The following is a 19,439-nucleotide window of genomic DNA, read 5'->3' on the forward strand; positions in this document are numbered from 1 at the left end:
GGTTCTCCTGGATGAAAGTATCAAAGTCTTGCTGTCAATTTAGACATAGTCTGGAAGAGAGCAAATAGTAAAACTTGGAAAATATTGGCCACTGGAGGCCATTTGTCCTGCAAGACTCATGTCTTGTTATATGTAAAGACTGTTATAAAGAGAAAAATTATTTTTCACTTTCCCTATCAGCTGATAAGGCAGCAAGATGAGAGTGACTAAGAATCCTCAATTTCTAAGAACTCTGGGGGGGAGGAGGAATTTATAACCACTTTCCAGAAATGTACTATTGAAAATATTGTGAAGAGATCTAGATCTTGAACTTTTAACTGAAGACAGAACAACCCCTCCCCAATCATTACTTACCATTTGTCACTGCATTATAACTTTTTCCCTGGTAGTCACTATGAAGTTCTAACTCTTGAACATCCCTTCTTTCAAAGTACAGAAATAAGCAGACCACCAAGATGCCTACTTGTTTGCTCTATCTAGAAATATCCCTCAAAGATCAGCTATTCGGTAATAATGTATTACTGGGACAAGAGTCCATACCCATGCTAAACTTAAGACTCCTGAATATGAGTTAAGAATATGAATTAATTCAGAAGAGCTTCTGCGTTCCCCTAAAAAAACGTGATGTTCAAACAGCACAGGTTGTCACTGATGGTTTAGTATGCTCAAATTTTGTCCAGGAAGATCACGTTCACCCTGAAGATCAGGAAGTGGGAATACCGAACAGCATCGAACAGATTTCCACCTCGGCCGTTCTCTTTTAATTTATCATTATTGGTTAGAATTAGGTAGAGCTGAAGATACTTTTCTTGCACAGAATGAGCTCTTGACCAGTGGAAACCTTCATTACTTAAATCTATTACATCCCTCAAGGACCAAAAAAGCCAATGCTCTCAAGTGCTCAAAGATCAACTTTTCACCTCGTAAGTCTGACATAACCTAAGCATGCTTTAACTAACACCTGCCACCTTTACTGGCCACAGTGACATACCAAGGTTAAATCAATCAGCTGTTACTTTGTTTCATTCCACAAGTTTATGAAATGTTAACAAATACTTCATGCTAAAAGACATAAATATAAATAACAGTAATAAATTTCAAAAGACATGAAGTACACAAGGAACTTAGATAAACCACATTAATACAGATAATTAATTATGGCTTTCATATATTAAACTTCTGGTGTAATATGCATAAAGTTGTATTTCTGATTCACTAAAACAATCTGATTGTTTCCATAAGTCAGTAAGAAGTACCTGTGCATTCTTCCAATGTGAATGTTAATTAGTTTCCTAATTAAAAGATTGATGCATTCAGCTAAACATTGAAAATTACTTTTAATGTGCTCAAAACTGTTTAGCCCAAGTTCAGTTTTTTGATGCAATGTTTTCTCTAACTCCAGAAACCAAATGTTAAAACACACTCAGTTGCACACAGCTTTGCTAGCATCCCTGACAACTCGTGTGCTAGAAGGATCAATCTCAACAAGAGAAAATTTGTGGTGGAAGCCACAGGGTTTTCGTAAACAAAAGGCAGCTATAGTGAAATCATTTTCATAAAACTCATTTTCACAAGAGTCATAACTTCCAGAGCACTGAAATGTTATCATCACTACCATGTTTAAACATGTTCTTGGCAATTATTCCTTCTCTGTGTGTGTACAGAAAGAAATCACTATGATATTTCTGTGCCTAGGAAGTTACCTTGATCACAGCTTTTTGTTAAAATCTATGCTAATGAAAAAAAAAGAGGCATGGGAGCACCGCGCAGCCCCCCAGTGACAAGAAAAATGCATCCCGGCATCTTCCGAATTACTTAGGCACAGTATTAACATTCTTCCATACAGTGTAGCTGTTAAATCTCTTAGCATCTCTAATTTTCTGTGTAGGTTATGGATTTAACTGATATATATGTAGGATATATGTGTAGGTTATGGATTTAACTGATATAGCCTGACTGCTGTACTTCCTTTGGCCACGCAGCGTAGTCACTGAGAGCACAGAAGACTAGCAGGCTTACCTTGTTAGTCCCTTCAAAACAGAAACGTGCCGTGCTTTTCTGTCACACAAGTGTTAATTTTGAGACGACAAATTTTTAACAGGGCTTTGGGTTTTGGATTTTTTTTTTTTTTTCTTTAAAGCATTTGATCCAAATGCATGTTTTTAGATGCTCAGGCTTGCTTGTTTCATTCTTGTTAGGTCATTGGAGTTTTTTAAATCTTTATTTGGAAGATAGGCAGTTGTACAATGTCTGAGTAAAATGGCCCTTTTTTTTTTTTTTCAGGAAAAGAATAGCTTTGAATAAATCACTATCACATTTTATAAAACCTCTCACATGTCAGTGAGTACACTGTGTGGAAAGAGAATGTATAGCAGTCAGCCTGTTAAATCCATAACCTATGCAGAAAATTAGATATTCTAATAGATTTAACAGATTACTCTATTGAGGAATGTTGATACTGTGCCTAAGTGTTTTGGAAGATACTTGGATGCATCTTTCTTATCATGGGGGCTGCGCGGTGCTCCCGTGACTGCTGCCCTAAGGCAGCATTTTAAATAGCTGCACTTAACGCTGGCTGCAACTCACACTTGCAAAGGGTCAAGAGGGAGTTTAAGGCCGTTTTCCCCCGTGGGTAAGAAAACGGGCAGAGCCAGCGCGAGGCGGCAGATCCCGAAGGGCCTGGGCGGGGGTCGGGGGACAGGGGTTACCTCAGACGGCGGGGCCGGGCCGGGCTCGGCGGCTGCCAACCCCCTCCCGCACTCACCGCGAACACACCGGGGGCAGTGGGTGTCAGCGGCAACGCGCGTGTGCGTGTCGTGTCCGTGTGTGTCATGTCTCCCCCCCCCCGCCCCAGGCACGGCGGCCGCCCCCCGGCCTGAGGTAGCGCGCGGCACTCACTTGATGACCGTTCCTTTGGCGCCCCCTGCCGTGGTGAGCATGACGCGGCTGGTCAGGCTGCCGCGCAGGTCCTCCTCGTCCAGCCCCAGCAGCGCCGCGCACCGCTCCAGCGACGGCTGGCTCCGCGCGCGCAGCGCGCAGCCCCCTGCCGCGGGGAGAGACACAGACGGGCACCGCGTTAAGCCTCCGCGCACCGCACACCCGCCCCCCCCCCCCCCCCCCCCCCCCGCCCCCACCACCCCACCTCCGCTCTCGATTTCAAAGCGTGCTGTTCGAAGGGCAAGGCAACGGCCGCCCCTCGGGCATTTTTAGCGGAAAATTCTAGGGGACAATAAGTAAGTCAGTCAGTCAATAAATAAATAAATAAATCTGGCTATGATCTTGCCGTGATGACTAGAAATAACGTCGCCTTTGAAGAAATTAAAGTTAGCTTCTCGAAATTACTTCTTATATTAAATGCAGAGTCAGTTCTCAAAAAGAAGAAGCAAAAAAAACTAAAAACAAAAAAAACCCCAGCCAACCAACAAAAAAACAACAAAAAATGCATGGAAAAAAAAAGAAAAATTAATGAAATGAATGAATGAAATTCTGTATTTCTATCCCATTGTTCTAAACACGGGCTGTCCAAAAACTAACCTGCTTGTAAGTGAAAGAACTATCCCAAAAACGCAGGAGTAAAGTGCTAATAACTAGAAACTACCTATAGCGATTTAAACTTCTGGATTTTGGCATTCCTGTAATCCTCCAGACTTCCCTGACGTGCAACAGAAGTGCCTGGCACGGCAAGCTCCTGGCACTTAACATTTCCCGATAACGGTATGTGCATTTTCCTGGGTAAACATCTGAGAGTCGTGCTTCCTGCTGCCCGGCACCGCAGCTCCTCCAGCCACTACGGGTTCATACATCTCTAACCGAAGCACTCGAAAGGCTTCAGCAAAATCTAACACTTTATTACACATGTCAGGATTACAACATCTATCTCCTGTTGTTCTCAGTAAAAATTGACTTCTACAGATAAGTGAAGAGACCAAAAGGGATAAATGAGTAGCCAAACATTGCTTGAATTCCTTAACCCTACAATGGTGCTAAGCAAGGGAAAAGGGAAAAAAAAAAGGGGGGGGGGAGAGAAAGGAATCCTTAAAAGATTAGAGCTTTTGTGACTTGATTTTGGAAGCTCTGAAACACCATCTGACCTGCAGTAAACAGCTTTTGTCTTTTGTTTCCCAGGTTTTGGAAGCAGTTAGAGGGTCTCTGGTACAGAGACATACTGCCTGGAGCAGTTCGAATGAAGGCTCTGTATGTACACATACAAAGCATGAGCAGAAGAAAGCCCGTATTTGCAATCAACGCTTCAGAAGTTTAATAATTTATTCCAGAAAAAATGGGTTTGAATTTGAACATGCAGAGAAAATAAATTTCCTCATGTCCTCCTTCCTTTCTCTAAACCCTGACTTTCCTCACCATCTGTAGTTGCCCTTCTCCTTGTTCGTTTGCCTCCTGAAACTGCCTCTCCACTCACATTTGCACCTTTTTCACTCTCTCCCACCTTGTCAACCCCAAAGTCCCAACTCATGGAAGGCTTAAGCAGGGAAGCTCCCTGCCAGCTTACTGGTGAGCCCCATGGTGCCCTTCTCTACCCCAACATCTTCACAGATTCATTCACATTAATCAAAGAATTGTAGAATGGTTTGGGTTGGAAGGGACCTTAAAGATCATCTAGTTCCAACCCCCCTGCCATGGACAGGGAAACCTTCCACTAGACCAGGCTGCTCAAAGCCCCATCCAGCCTGGCCTTGAACACTTCCAGGGATGGGGCATCCACAGTGTCTCTGGGCAACCTGTTCCAGTGTCTCACCACCCTCATAGTGAAAAATTTCTTCCTAATATCTAATCTAAATCTACCTTCTTTCGGTTCAAAGCCATTACCCCTAATCCTATCACTACATGCCCTTGTAAAAAACATTTTCATTTCAGTCACCTTCATGCAGATGGCAAGATCATGAATTGACACTGGGGAGGTTCTGACTGGACCTAAGGAAAAAGAAAAAAGCCCACCTTCTCTGTGACAATCCCTACGCTACCCTGCTCTGAATTCAGTGTTGGCCCTACTTTGACCAGGGCACATTGGACTATAGACTTCCCACAATCTCATCTGACTTGAACGTTTCTACAAGTTCTTTGGTGATTCTGTTCTTGGGGTTGGGAGCCAGTGAACCTATAAAGCTAGTATTAATTTAATTCATCATTCAAAACACCTTTTAAAATGTTCTTTGGTATGCCTTTCCCAACAACTTTACCACATCTGGCAACAGCTATACATCCTTGAAGTAGGACTAACAGGAACCAATTTCACTGTATCTTGTGTATCTTGCAATTCAAGATAAAAATCTACATACATATCTTTTCTACTATAGTTATATTTGTAGTATGTCCAGACTGGGAGTTCCTCCAGTCCTACAGCAATATATGGACAGCAGTTCTTAACTTAGGCTGATTTCAGTAGTAAGGCAAGAACAACTGTTTGCAAAACACTCATTCCCTTTCCTCAGCCTTCCTGCGCATTCTGCTACTAAGTCACAGCTACGCTTGTACCAACTCAGCTTGTGAGTAACATCTTAAAATTAGGAAGCTTACATTTACCTAAGTTTTTGCTGTAACTGTTTTTTTCCTCACCTCTCAAAATACTAACATAATGGTATTTTTTCGGAAGCCAAAGGACATAATGCCTTTCCCTACAGATGGAGTTGCTAATTTCAAGACGTTTTCCTTACTTTATCAAGAAACCGAACTTTGAAAAATTATTATTAAAATACAAAAGAAGTCTCTTTTCTTTATATCAAACTTTGCACTGAACAATTTCTTGAACAATTTCAGCGAGTGCCTATTTGCTTTCAGAGCATGCAAAGAAGTATAACTTAAAAAGAAACAGGTAAACTTGACTTCCAAATGGGGTGAACTAAGACTGAATTACCCTTGAACATAAGACACAAGGTAGATTTCTAAAGCAGTAATTCACATGGAAAGGAATCATCTATAATCAAGAGACATTTTCATTATTTTTACAGAAAACAATTTATGTTTCATCTAACCTGAAGTGCTCCCAGCTTCCTCAAAATCAATATTTCCAAGGTGAAGGACACCAGCCACTACTCTAAAAAGATCAAGTTTTTCTGCATCATCCAGTCCAATCTTTTTCATTGCTGTGCACATTCTGTTAAAATCTCCATGATCATCTAAGAGTGGATCCTTCAAGGAACCTGCTTTGAGATACTATAAAACAACAAGATAAACCAAAAATTCAGTAAAGTGATTTTAAAGTAAATGTAAGCAATTATTTCCAGTCAAGAATACACCATAACAAAAAGCATAAAAAAGCATGCAAAACCCAGACTAAGTAGAAAGAGATCAGAGTTCTTCACACAATACAGGCTTTGCAAGAACCCTCATTTGTTTTAATTTATTGATACAAAAAAGATATTGAGGTGCTGGAGCGTGTCCAGAGACGGGCAACAAAGCTGGTGAGGGGTCTGGAAAACAAGCCTTATGGCTGAGGGAACGGGGGTTGTCCAGCCTGGAGAAGAGGAGGCTGAGGGGAGACCTTGTCGCTCTCTACAACTACCTGAAAGGAGGGTGTAGCGAGCTGGAGGTCGGTCTCTTCTCCCAAGTAACAAGCGACAGGACAAGAGGAAATGGCCTCAAGCTGCACCAGGGGAGGTTTAAATTGGATATTAGAAAAAAATTTTACACTGAAAGGGTTATCAAGCATTGGAACAGGCTGCCCAGGGAAGCGGTTGAGGCACCATCCCTGGAGGTATTTAAAAGACGGGCAGACACAGTGCTTAGAGATATGGTTTAGTGACATATTTTGTCAGAGTTAGGTTGATGGCTGGACTGGATGATCTGAAAAGCCTTTTCCAACCTAGGCAATTCTATGATTCTATCATACTTTGAAGCATGATCTTCAACTTCAAAGCAAACTTCAAGCTATCTTCAGAAAGCAGAAGCCGGGGAGTGTGACAGCGAAGGACTGATAGCGGATGGTGAGCAGTGGAAAGGTTGTTTGGCTAAGGAAGCTATCGAAGCAATTCTACTGAGGACCACTTCTAGCCCCTCACAGCTGAAAGAAGGTTGAGGTCCTTGTAGTAGGATGACAAAGTTTGACAGACCATGGGAAAGGAGCACAGGACAAATCAGAATGGGAAGAGCTATCCCTACTGCAAACAGAGAAATATACTTGTTAACGTTTGCTGGAGATTAAGAAACAGTAAAGTTGTTTGCAGTGTTCTACAGGTTAAAAGAATACCAGCTACCTTTTTAAAATACCAGTTTAACTTTTTGCTGATTTTCTTAATTTAAATACATCAAAGGCCATTTTAATTATTAACAGTTTTAAATAGTAGATAGTAACACATCTGCATGCAATCAAGAGACTAACTGAACATGCACAGACTGATCTAAGGTTCTACAATTACTTTAAAATGTTTTCAACTAAAAAGAATAATTAACTTTAAAATAGAAGCCTTGTTAATGTCAAATAAGCTAACATGATTTTTATCAAAACAAAACACCACATGCATCTGAAAAATTCACTTCACACAACATTTAGACACATCAAAAAACTTAAACTCCATCTTAATTATGTAAAATGATCACCTCATCTTCCTGATAAGGAAAACACAAAAATAATTGGAGTATTAATTGACTATTCCAGCTACTTCTATTAAAATAAACAATCTTAATATTTTTCATAAAATGACAGAGTAAATATTAAATTTCTGATTTAAAAACCTGAACAAAGTAATATATTTCCTGTTTACGTGGTTAGACTTAGTTTTAATATAATTGAAATGTGATCATTTATTGTGCCTTCAAATTGACATGGCTGTAAGATAGGGGTATTATGACATCATATGTTCCACTATTTAATGTCCAATACAGATTTTCAGAATTATTCTTTCAGTATGGTTTCATTTAGGCAAACACTAGTTTCAAATTAAGTCCTTTAGAGGACACATTTTATGAGAGAACACCTGTCTGTAAATCGCATCAGTAACAGAAGATTGCACAGGTTCATCTTCCAGTAGTAAGAGTAAGTAAATGTTGATATTTTACGCCTATGTAAATTACCAACTTCACGACAAATCTTAATTAAGGCAAATTAGGTAAACTGAGGCAAAATCTCGCGACCACCTCTTAGCCTACACGCTTGACAGGAATTAAATGTCTACCAGCTTTCTGCCTCACGGTAATATCAGATCAGGAGTTCTGTATCTCACTCTCCCCCATCCCTGACTATAGAAAATGGCCTATATGGAAGCAAAAGAAATTGACATTATGTGCTCAGTGTTACCACATATAAACACCAGAAATCCAGGAGCAGACTGTACAATGTTGACCTGAGCAAAGGAAATATCCATACCGTCTTTGATAGCTAGGCACGAGCCACGTACAAGCTCAAGCCCAAGTTCTCAAAGGTAAAAGAGATGGCACAGCCACTGCGGGGAGAGAAGCTCTTGAGTAAACTTATCTTTGTATTATTCCGCACGTATATGCAGCTTGCCCTGTTACTGAATCTCAAGTATGGATTTGATTAAGATTTGAAATATCTTCCAGCTATACAAATTAGAAATTCATCCTTTAGGTATGAATAGATGAAAATTGTATTAGAAAGCAGAGTGGAAGTTTAATGAAGCATTTAAACAACTTCCAGTTCACATATACTGTTAATTTGGATTAAATTCTGTAATGGCCTCCTAGCTCAAAGGCTTAAATGTTACAAATTCTGGTAATTCCAGTTTTAAGAATGTAAACAGAGATAGAGCAAGAGGAAGGAAATGTTTTGAAGCTTCACACTTTCTTCCAGAAAATGCCATGCTCTGCTGTCAGTAACGGTTCATAGCAAGGGGACAACAAAAAATAATAAAGAACAGAGTGTACCGAGGAGGGGGATACACTCGTTCTGGAAGTGAAGTTGCACTACTGTTTTATAACACAGTTTGGAGGACCACTTCAAAAATCTAGAGAGCAAAAATGGCTCTGGAAAAAACTACTGCTTCTGACCTATTCCTAGCAGTAGTAAGATTTAAAAAGAAAATGACAGAAAGTCTTGGACTGATTTTTGTTTTCCACAGCAGACAAGCTGCATCATTAAGTGTTATATTATTATAAGAATGAAAAGGAAAAAATCTTATACACTGTTCCATTTAGGATTTTAAGATGCATGTTAAAATGTATTTCTAGGACTGTATTCCAAAACCAGAGTTCTGAATATACCAGCTTTGACAGTACCCATTTAGACCTATAAAGATGTGTAAAATGAACATTTCGTTCCACACTGTAAAACTGTAATCATCATTTTCAACTCTATCTGCATTAGTTAATAATATAAACTAACTGAAGATACAAACATACCTCAGGACTCTTGCGATTCTGCAAAATTTGCTTGTCTGTTTCTTTGTTAGCAAAGTATCTGGTACAGCCTCGATTTAAATACTGTAACAACAAAAAAGTGGAAATGCATACTTAAAGACAGAAGTAAGGAAAACATAAGCTTTTATTTAAGGCTTGCTCTATGTAGCTTGATTTATTCATATGGTAACAACAACATGCTAGGTATTCAGAATTCATTCCTTGAAAATGTATTTATTTACATCTACAAAATTACAGAAATGCAACAGTAATAAACTTCTATTGAAAGCATCTGGATTTTGACAACCAAAATATTTACTGACACAGTTGGATATTCACTTTGTTATGTCGCACAATCTTTTCATAACGTTTGACTCTACCAACCTACTAATGGAGTCTGGGATTGCAGAAAAGAAAATCAAAATTAGGAACCAAGAAGCTGTACAGAACATCAAAAAAACCTAAACAATAATCTTTATGTTTTCAGCAATATATAGACTTTATATGGTACAACCAGGGGTGAGAGGGGTAGGATCAAAGAATTTCTAGTACTATCTCCAGTGTACCTTTTGGTCATATTTTTTCCTCACCAGTGATTATTTCAATAGGTAACAAGAGACATAGCGTAAAAAAAGCTTGAAGAGTATTAAAAGCTTATAACACGGTACAAACAGAAGCCTAATTCAGAATTTGGCTTCTGCTATCAGTCTCACATTGTATAGTAAAGGGAATAGACCAAGCATTCAGATAATGACTGACGCTTCCAGTAAAATGGGATTGCCAGCTTTTTCTTTCTGATTTGTTCAGCTGAAAGTAAGAACGCCGTCCAAGAGCTCGGACAGAGCCCTTTGTCTAAAGGAAGTGAACTGATTCTTTGCTCTAGCCCATGAACAAAAAAGATGTTTTCAATTAGGTGAACACAGATAATTCTATACTTTGATTAAAATTTATATACAAAAGTCTAAAAAAAATAAAATATTCTTCAAAGCATTTCTAACCGTAGAAGAAAACTAGGGGACGAATTTAATATTAAAACAAAGCGACAAGAAACCCTGTTCAAAGTTAGCTTGGTGTTTAACAAAATATCGAAAAGTTTTCCTTATCAGCCAGTAAGAACGCAAAGCACAGCATATTTTAAACACAACAATACATCTCTGTATTACAGTATTAGAAACATGATCCCAGAAACTGAGGATGGGAAGTGAAAGAGGTTGTACTTTTCAGGAAGGGAGTGTGGAAACTTATCTGACAGACTGCGAACATGAACCAGCACAGTACTCAATAACCCACGTAGGAGACTTAATCACAAGATAATGGCTTTGATTTGAAAGCTGAATACTCAAGTAAATTTACATATTAAACCTAGGAGAAATTATATTTTTAAACCACACAAATACACAGCTTGAGGTCATCATGTATAACATTTAAATACCATTGTACTTTTTTGTTTTTAAACTCTGAAGTGCAACACCTGATTATAACATCAGAGACACGAACATAAGGCAGCCTTATTTCTCTTCCAGAAATTACAATCTGAAAAAAAATTCAGCTTCTCATCCCCATCAACTCTACTCCAGGTACAGATGTACTGTGCAGCCTTACTTTCAAAGCCATGTGGTGCAGTCCAAGCTACCTAGACCTATAAGGTCCAGCACAGGGTTGCCTAATGACTTTGACTCTCTGAAAACTTCTGCAGAAGAATCTAAAACACGAGCACCCAGGACCACACGCTTTTGTGGGGATGTGCTCAAAGGAGGGGTGTGTAAGGAACCTGCAACTTTTCATGGTCCTTTGCCAAGTAAATTCACGCTTTCCCAGGAGAACTGTAGGGGAAGGATGAACTACCAGAGAAGTAACCCCGACTGGGTGCTGCTGACGTCCAGACAACAGGTCAGGCAGGTGCAACCAATGCATTTGTCTTGTTCACGTGCCCAGAGCAAGGGCACACCTCTGCCAACACGGACAAATGCATGGGAAGGAGGTTACAAGGGATCACTTAAGTCAAAAGGAAGCAAGCCTACTAGTGGGGGGAAAAAGAGCATTATGTTATCCTTCGTCTTTTAACACTGTTTCACTTCTGTGAGAAGTGAGAATTACGTTAAATTTGAGACAGTCCTATTTTCAAGTGAGCGTAGTTGTCCTGGTTTGAGCGACACAGGACTAATTTCCCTTCTAATGCTTGGGAAAACTGCACTTTTAGAAGACTCTAGTGTTTGAATTTGTGAAAATATTTACTTTATAGCCAGCTATGGTATGTGGGTTTCAAGGTATCAGTATTTTCGAGTCTTGCCAGGTGCAGGGATGAGGAGGAGGGAGACCCGGGCACTTGACCCAGACTGGCCAACAGGATTATTTCATACCATGAATGCCACGTTCAATATAAATTAGAAAGTTTGATGAGAAGTTCTCTCTCTTCCTTGATGGCTGTGATCCTAAGAACTTCTTGCCCCAGTGCCAGACCCCTGAGCCCTTCCTTTCCTCCCGAAGCCGCAGCACTCGCAGTTTCCAACATTTGCTGTCCATTGCTGGGAGTGCACAGCTTCCTACTGATAGAATGAAAGATTGTATTTCCATGGAGTTTGAACCAGACAGACATGCAGTCAACAAAAAAATGTGGTAAAACAGTCACACCAGCGTGATTATTCAGAGCCATTTTACGATAAAACCTGAAGCAGCAAATGAAAATGAATAACAGGAAAAATAATCCTGACAAACGTAATACAAATTTAGGAGGAAAATTAACCTTTTATTTTTTTTTTTTCTAAAAATCTCCTATAAAGTGATACTTCATGAAAATTTAGTGCAATATGACTAACAAACTTTAAGTATATTTATATTAATTTACAGACATACAAAGATGAAAGTGATCTTTACTTCTTTTTTTAATTAAAAGATAATTACTTTAACTTCAGAAGGGGGGAAAAAAAAAAAAAGGAGTGTTAACATTTGTAAATTGAACATGCAGAGTGGATCTTTCCCAAGCAGCAAGGAACTCAGCATTCAAATACTCACTTATGGTAAAGCAATAAATATTCTTAATGGAACTGAAAGTACTTGCTGCAAACTTAGTAGAAGCTAAAAAAAATATGTCAGGGTGCGATAAGGCTGGTGCGACTGCAAACTCTTTATAATTGAAACAGGCAAGTGAGTGCCTTCTGTAAAGGCATTCGGGCTGTTCAGTATTCTACTGCAGCAGCCTGATTATTAAGCAGGTTATAATTCTGACCTTGACATCTACAACCTTGTGTGCTCTCATGAGCAGAGTTTTTGATTAAAAAAAAAATAAAAAAATAAAAAAATCTCACCCCAAGAGTGGGCATGCAGCATATTCAGCTCCAGAATTAAAAATCTATTAACGACAAGAAATAAGTTTTAATGGAAAAATGGCTGCACAATAAAAACATATATTTGAAAATTTGTTCAAGATTTTAGCTTTAAAACATACAAGAGGATATTGCTTAGAATAACTGCACAGTAAAGAAGAAAGTTTTGAAAACTAGCTCCATATTATAAGAAAATAAATGGTGGGGCTTTGTTTTGGGTTTTTTAGTTGGGTTTTTTTGTTTTGTTTTGTTTTTCAAGTATTGCTTTTGTTGGGTGTTTCAAAAGAAAAGCTTTCCTTCTAGAGAACAGAAGCTTTTCCTTCTTAGTAAGCATCAGATCAAGTTTCCATCGCACAACTGAGTACAAACAAATGAACTATAAGACAACACAAACTAAATATTTACAGAAATAAGGTCTCTAAAGACCCCTAGGAACGCCTTTGAGGAAGTTAAGGAAACTTGTCCTAAAATACTGCCATAGCTTCCAGGGAGCAAGATCATCTAGATACCACTGTACAAATGTATGATGTGCACAATATAGAACTGCAGCTCTGTCCCTGCTTCCTGGCTCATCAGTACATAGAGACCAACTTGGCCAAGCCAAGAGGCAGCAGCAATCTGTTTGGTCACCAGTGTACACCCGCCTTCCCTACAATGAGTGCGCTAATTAGTGTGTCACCTGTGCAACCCCTGCTTTGCACAAAACTAGGAGGAGATTTGTATCTTTAAAGCTTCTAGCCCTCTGCTGAATTCTGATGAAACAGAGTACAAAAGATTTTGGAGACAGTAGCAGATAAGCACAGTCCAAGCTTTATTTAGAAAACCAAGTCAGAAGATACACCAACAAAGAAAACAATCAATGCAGTAATGTAATTCTTTGTTAGAAGTGCTCCTCATCCCATTTAAAATCAAGGAAGTCTAAAAAGACGACGGTCAATTAATTTATATCCTTGTAATTGCACGTGCTGTCCAGGGCTGTTTTACAAATCCCTTCCAAAGCCCCGGTAGGAATTTGGTCTGTGTATTTTAGGAATACACAAAATTCTGCTCCCATGAGATTCCAAACCAGGCATAAGCCAAGAGACAGTAGAGAGATGGAGACAAATGACAGAACACAAAAACAAGCAAAAAACTGACCAGCATTTACCAATAGGATTTGATTTGCAAATATTTTTCTTTGCAACACAAGTCAAGAAAGAACATGGTGATTATTAGTAGCTATTTACAGTTCAAGTGTGATTGTCAAAAGGAAAAGAATAATAAAACAAAACAAAAAACCAACCAGAATATTTATATATAATTAAAGAGCAGGAATGAATGATTGAAGGCAAGAGTCTTCACCTTACTAGTAAAATTGGTGATGACAGTGTAAGATGTGAATAGTCTTAGAAGGACTTTGAGAGGGATGGCAAAAGCTGGCTTTGAAGAGAAAGAGAAGGGACAATCAGGAAAACAATGAGAAACAGCTCTATTGGTAAGGCTGCACTGGTTGGATAAGAGTTCAATAATATTCATTTCTCAAGAAAAAAAAATTACTGCAATAATCAAGATTTAAAACACTGAGAAATTAAAAGATAATTTAAAAATAAGGGAAATGGGGTTGGAGTCACTCAGGCAAACAGAAAACAAAATAGAGAAAAAAATTTGACTGACAAGGAAAGGAAGCAAAGAGAAACATCATGTTATTTGTTGATCATTTCTGAAACCAACTCAGTGAAATCTGAACATAGAGAAGGGGAGAAGAAAGAAGGAAAGCTGGAGGAAAAAGTTAACAGTTAAACTGAAGTAGTAAAACCGTTCAGTGGAAAAATGGTAGGAAAAGAATGCAAGAACATAATGGTAGGACAGAAAGCCAGACTGTTTGAGGGAATGCTACTAGAAACATAACACAGAATCAGGGTTAATCAGGAGAAACCACATAATCTCAGAAAAGGGCAAAAACCCTAAAAATAAAGCATGGAGAGAAGACAAGAAGGCAATAAACCAATCAGAAGTCCTAAGAACAGGCACACTGGATTGAATTAAAAGGCCCACACTATCTAAGAGCTTGTTTTCAACCACGACTTCTGCTTCACCCAAGGATTTTACTGTTTCCTTCTGAGCTGGGATGGCTATTTACAAATATGGATGTACACCGCAGCATAACTCACTGTTTCATTCTCCCTTCCTTTCCTAACTCCTAAAATTCTACTCTGTTTTTTCCCTGCCACTAAACATTAACCTAACATTTTAAAAGAAGTATGCGCAATGATTCAAGTATTATTTCCCTGCTGTTTATTTAAAGTTCACTTTCATTTAGGTATAGTCATGAGTTACATTCAGCACTGATTTTGTCTGCATTTTATTGGCTTCTCCATTATTTGAGTGACTGGACCAGTAACAGGTTGTGGAAAGATAGCCAAAACTCAGAAATAGTAAGTAGTCGTCAGGAAAGTACAAATGAGGTGAACAAAAACTTAAGAGGGAGGATCATGTTTAATGAATAGAAGTAATTTTGTCAGGAAGAGCTGAGCATGGCCTTTGGGTCAACTGGAGATAACAGGATTCAGCTGAAAGGGACTGGCAGGTCTTATCATGTAACCTGTAGTGACCAAGAATGACAGAGCAGTATGATGAGAGGAATGGGAGAAGCTCAAAACTGGAGCAGTACAATATAGTATAGTATGATAGGAATAAGGTGTAATAGAGTAGAAAAGACAAGGGATGTGAAACCACACAGACTGGAACACAGAAGCACAACAGCCTTGTCACTGCGGTTGGATCCTTGGTAGGAAGCGTAAGGGACGAATAATTTAAGAGCAAATCATGGAACAACTCCTACGTCTTCCTAAATACATGGTTGGAATAAGAAGAAATAAATGCAGTTTTCAGGACTTAAAGGACGGGTTACCCACAGAATAGTTAGATCACAATCAAGAAATTCACAATTTACACCTCTAGACGAAACCACCACAACATTAACATCAGCTGAGTATGCAACGGAGTATTTTTGGAAAAAGCAAAGGTTCCTCAATTTTAAGACAGAGAAAAACTACAGGGCATCCTCCAATAAGGAAAAATGGTAGGTAGCTTTATTTCAGGATCAAACAGATTTAACAAAAAAAAATAATATTCTGACTTTTGTAACAGGAAAGAGTCTGTCAAAGATAATCAATAGAGATTTTAATAAGATTTCCATGAAAAATCCATGTATGGCAATAGGAGAAGCTTTACAAACACTGACTCTGATACTCACCCTAAAGTTGTCAGGAGAGCTTAGGTATAGTTTTTCCCTAATGTCTTCTGGAGCACCAGCACAAAGCCTGTAAAAGATATGATAATTCCTCTCTTCTTTGCCTTGCACACAGATCCTAGATTTCTCCAGAAGGTAATGTGATACAAATCCACCAACCACCGAGTTCTAGGAGAAAGAAATATTTTTTCTGATTATCTGAATATTTTTTGGATTATTTGAGATTCAGAAGTTTTCAGTTTACATTTTTCTGATCATGACTTGCTCAACAGACACTGCTCCAAAGAAGATTAAAATGTATCTATATCTAACACATATTAAGCTTAGAAAAGAAACCATTGCCTTTGCCATAACTTCTTCCCCGGCTCAAGTATTGCATATATATACATTCCTCTTAAAAGAATGGTCTGCTTCACCTCAACAAGCACAAAACCTTGGTAGAATTTCAGTAGTTCCTGCAAAGGGCATTGCTACAGCCACCCTTGCACTTCCAGTGGATGGCAGTAAGCGCCATTACAACCTTCTCTAGTTGCACTTCACTGAGACCATCATCTGGCCTATGATAAAATTCCCTGTGCCTATACCAATCTTAATAGCAAGGAAATTCCTGAGCTTATGGACATTGCAGCAACTAAGAAGGCCTTACTGACTGACAAATTTGGCTATGGTTATGCAGTCATCCACTCATTCAGGTGGCCCTAGTCTGTACTTACATTCCTGTGAGAAACCAGACCTAATAAGGTCACCACAAAGTGCAGTCTTGTGAAGTACGAAGTCTTGTAAAAATGGGGCTTAACTACACAGGCTGATCTTGCACTGGAATGCTGAAACAGGCTTTTAATCAGTTTCTGAAGATACTCTAAGTGCTATCTGCTTCAGCTGAAGCAAGTAATCTGAAACACCATGTAAGTGTTGACAGATAAGTTGACAGGTCATGAATGCATCATTCCAAGTAGAAATGTGGGTCCTTTCCATTAGTTTATTAACATGCACAGGACCAACAGATAAAGTCCCTCTACCCTTAAAGGAATTTAGTTATTTACTATCTAAACTATTAACCAAGGATCTGCAGTTTAGTTACAAAACCAAGTGATGAAAACTTAGGAAAAGACCACAAGCTCAAGAGCAGATCATGAGCTTAAATTCTGCAGGAAGGAACTGCAAGAATTTGTTTCTTTATGTCCTCATTCAGAAAGATGAGGAGGCACATACTTAATCCATTGACAAAGGTTCTCAACTTGGACACAACGGACAGCCACACAGCCATCCTTAGTTATGGAATGTGTGTATACATACGCTATCAAAGCAGAACTACACCCAAACAAAGTAAGTTTTTTGTAAGCTACACAGTGAATAGTACTTCTGACAAAAAACAATTCCATGACTTCTTCACATACATAATACTAATGTGAGGTCCCAAAATTTCATAGAAATACATAAAAATATCAATCATTATTTAAAGTATTAAAGCATTAAGCTACATTTAAATCTGTTTATATCTAATATGCAACTCTTACTTATTCGTGCGTAAATACGTAACAGCAAGTAAGTTATTCTTTAGATATGCCTTTTGGCAACAAAGGGAACAATATGTATTCTTTTGTGGATGGAGGCAATTTTCCTGCTGACTTGACCCACTGTTTTCCAGCAGTGACACAGTACTGTGAGGCTTTGGTTTTCCTTTCAAGGTGATAGAATACAAATCAGATCTGTAAAGTAGGACAGTAGCTATTTGGTGCAAGATTAATAAGTATATTCAGCCTACTTCCAGTCTAGCATTTACATTTTACAGCAAAAAAATCATCACTGGTTACATGTAACAAAATTCCAGTACCTTTTCATTGAAGTGAATTTCAACAAATTTCCCAAAACGACTGCTGTTGTTGTTGCGAACAGTCTTTGCATTTCCAAAGGCTTCTAATAAGGGATTTGCTGTTTAAAAAGTTAAAATTTTTTAAAGTGTTAGAATTTGATTAATAAGCTATGAAAAAAGAAAGAGAAAACAAATATGTACTAACTATTCAGTGAACTTATTTGGAACAAGGAAAAAATATTATCTATTAGGAATAATCAGTTTTGCAAACTGTACTGGATATACTTCAGTGGAACTTACAATGAAGTACTTAAATATCACATAACACTGCAAATTATTTGCATCAATACTGTAAGAAATTCAGACAAACACTGAAAATTATTCAGTCATGTTCTTCTACAGCAAGTAGGTAAATCATAAACTATACGAGACAACACACAATTTGACACTTCCCAATGAGTTGTTATTCATAAAATCTAAACTACCCATTTATCCCACAGACAAAAGTGCCGCTTAAATGTCATGCATGAAACATGTTAGATTGATTAGCGAATAAAAAAAACGCATTAGAAGAGTGTGTTGATTCCAAAAACAATTTTAAAATGCCCTTTCAAATTAGGTCAATTAAGTGATTGAGTGATTTCATTTTTCACTGGCTGCAGTTTTCAAGTGCCTTAAAGCCCATACAGAAAGAGTGGCAGCAATCTCAAGCATATATCTCTCTCTCTCTACACATCAGGCGCAGTTTAAGCAGTTTGAAAATGGTCAGTAGTTATGAAACACAAGACCTCTGAAAGACTGCATTTACTAGCTCTGAAGATCAAAGAAAACCGATTTACAGAACTGGGCTAACAATAAACCACCAAAAAGATCTGCAAGATTTTTTAAGGCTTTTAGCTAAAAAAATATGCATTGGAAACTAAGCGAGCAGAAACTCAGATTTAAAACTCCATCCATCTACAAATCTGCTCCTACAAAAATTAAAGAATGAAGAAATAACTACAGTAGTTGGATAAATTATGGATGATAATGCATCATTCAGTAGGACAACATCAGCACTAACATTTTTGTTTTATCTAGGTTTTCATTTTTTAAATACTTAAAGCTTATGAAATCGCAAATCTGACTTTCAAAACTGACTTCTTAAGAGATCTTTGATAACTATTCAGGTATGTTATGTAATATTAAGAGTTCTGAAGAAAAGATTATGAGCAAAACCAAATTGCAAGATGTCTTTCAGATAGGTTAAAAGTTCCTCTAGTAATACAAATGTTAATTTTTATTACTAGATTGTATTGTAATGCTAATAAGCGTGCTCATTAAAATTGTGCCTAAAACACTCCAAAATTCATGCATCAGATGCTGTTTTAGATTAAAAACCCCACACTTTTCTAAGAATACCTACAAGGACCAATTGATTTTATGGCATACTGCGTCAGACATTATCCAACTCTTGGCCGTTTCCTGATTTCCTTTAGCACACAGTGGATTTCACTAAGGAAATGGTTTAAGCAAACCTACAGCAACAAGAGATTAAAGCCTGAAGTACTTCTCTTGAATAATCCAGTGTCTTGAATTTGAAAACAGAAAATATAAAGCAAAAGGAAAGCTAAACATTTTTGGCTTAAGAAAAAGACAGAGAGTAACGAAATTCTGAAATAAATCTACTATATGCTGTAGAAGACTAAAACTGACATATGAGGCATTATTAGATTGGCTGAGGGTTGTTTGTTTTTGAGATATTTATGTTTTCTCAAAAAGTTAT

The 19,439-nt window shown here is 38.1% G+C and overlaps 1 protein-coding gene across 4 annotated transcripts in view; it reads right to left on the minus strand.

The window, feature by feature from the left end:
• MYO6 (myosin VI) overlaps positions 1-19,439 on the minus strand; it is a 115,994-nt gene that overhangs the window by 46,922 nt on the left and 49,633 nt on the right. For all 4 annotated transcript variants that reach the window (XM_054194098.1, XM_054194100.1, XM_054194099.1 and 1 more), the window contains exons 8-12: positions 17,696-17,793; positions 15,865-16,029; positions 9,310-9,390; positions 5,988-6,168; positions 2,899-3,043 (exon numbers count right to left, since the gene is read on the minus strand). In XM_054194098.1, the coding sequence (XP_054050073.1) occupies positions 2,899-3,043; positions 5,988-6,168; positions 9,310-9,390; positions 15,865-16,029; positions 17,696-17,793 (670 nt within the window). The remainder of the gene's footprint in view (positions 1-2,898; positions 3,044-5,987; positions 6,169-9,309; positions 9,391-15,864; positions 16,030-17,695; positions 17,794-19,439) is intronic.

This window comes from Rissa tridactyla, chromosome 3 (assembly GCF_028500815.1).
Source record: "Rissa tridactyla isolate bRisTri1 chromosome 3, bRisTri1.patW.cur.20221130, whole genome shotgun sequence".
NCBI lineage: Eukaryota > Metazoa > Chordata > Aves > Charadriiformes > Laridae > Rissa > Rissa tridactyla.